Source organism: Nannospalax galili, unplaced genomic scaffold (assembly GCF_000622305.1).
Source record: "Nannospalax galili isolate Female #2095 unplaced genomic scaffold, S.galili_v1.0 scaffold1750, whole genome shotgun sequence".
NCBI lineage: Eukaryota > Metazoa > Chordata > Mammalia > Rodentia > Spalacidae > Nannospalax > Nannospalax galili.
The window spans coordinates 454,440-455,616 of record NW_008329031.1 but is presented as its reverse complement, the minus strand read 5'-3'; the positions used below and the strand labels follow the sequence as shown (position 1 = coordinate 455,616).

The 1,177-nt window shown below is 41.7% G+C and overlaps 1 protein-coding gene across 1 annotated transcript in view; it reads left to right on the top strand.

The window, feature by feature from the left end:
• Nucleotides 1-419, top strand: part of Mmp3 (matrix metallopeptidase 3) — an 8,756-nt gene extending 8,337 nt beyond the window's left edge. Inside the window, exon 10 of the mRNA XM_008829944.3 lies at nucleotides 29-419. Within this exon, the coding sequence (XP_008828166.1) occupies nucleotides 29-129 (101 nt within the window). The 3' untranslated portion in view covers nucleotides 130-419. The remainder of the gene's footprint in view (nucleotides 1-28) is intronic.
• The last annotated feature ends 758 nt before the right edge of the window (nucleotides 420-1,177 follow it).

The following is a 1,177-nucleotide window of genomic DNA, read 5'->3' as shown; positions in this document are numbered from 1 at the left end:
CATGTTTTTCTCTTGTCTGTATTTGCAGGGTTTTTCTATTTCTTCAGAGGATCTTCACAGCTGGAGTTTGACCCAAATGCAAAGAAAGTGACCCATGTTTTGAAGAGTAACAGCTGGTTTAATTGTTAGGAGAGGTGCCAGGAAGACACAATGTGTGTTAACTGAAGTTCTTCATCTAAGTCTTTGTGACTTGAAGTGCTGTGTTTCCTCCACTGTGTGCTGTGGCAGACACAAACTGGGGGCTAAGCACCCTCCTGTTCAGCCTCAGGTTATCATAGAGCATTCAGAAGGGCTGCTGACTTGTATTTTGTCACTTGGCGAGGAGGGGAGGCACTCCTGGACCACAGTTAAGTGACTGTAGCTATGTGGACTATTTCTTGTTATTTAATAAAGATGATATATGGTTTATTTAATCATGATATTCTGCTTGTTTATTTCAAGAAGGACATGTATTTTCCCTACCTGTATGACTTCATATGTCTTCTGAAATACCTAAGAAGAGGAAAAGGAGGTGGTTTTCCTGCTGTAGGGCAAGCTTTGGTATAACTGTGCAGTGAGTCCTGTAATCACAGCAAATGACCTAATTCACACTTGTTTTACAGGTGAGGGAATCAAGCCCATCCTTCACCTCTTTCAACTTATGTGTCCCTTCAGTACTGCCCCTGTCTACCCCAGTTGTCCAATTTCTTCATGCCTACCCCTATTCACACATGAAAATACCCTCTTATGCCCATTTTGTATCTGGTCTTTGCCTGGATATAACTTTACATTTGCAAAGAGCCATTCTAAAGATGCCTGTCATTCCTCCGTAGTATCTGCAGCACATTCGTCTGTTAGACTATGCATCCATTGGAAAGTCATTCATTAATCATATTCCTTGTGCCAGGCATTTAGCTAGACTGAAGGCACAGAAACCTGAAAAAATGCAGACATTAGAATCCAAAAAAAGAAGAAATGCAGGTAAGGACAAATTTGAAGGTGCAATTATAAGGTTAGCCAGCTATAACGGAAAACAGACTTTTAACACACTATCAGGTGGATCTGCTTGAACTGTGAGCTTTCAGGAGAATATTTGAATAATGGCACTGAGAAAGTCTGAACAGAGGTACGGGCGATCAGCGAAGATGGTGCCTTGGAATCGCAAAGGGGAGTCAGAGCTCCAAAAGGAAAGTATGCA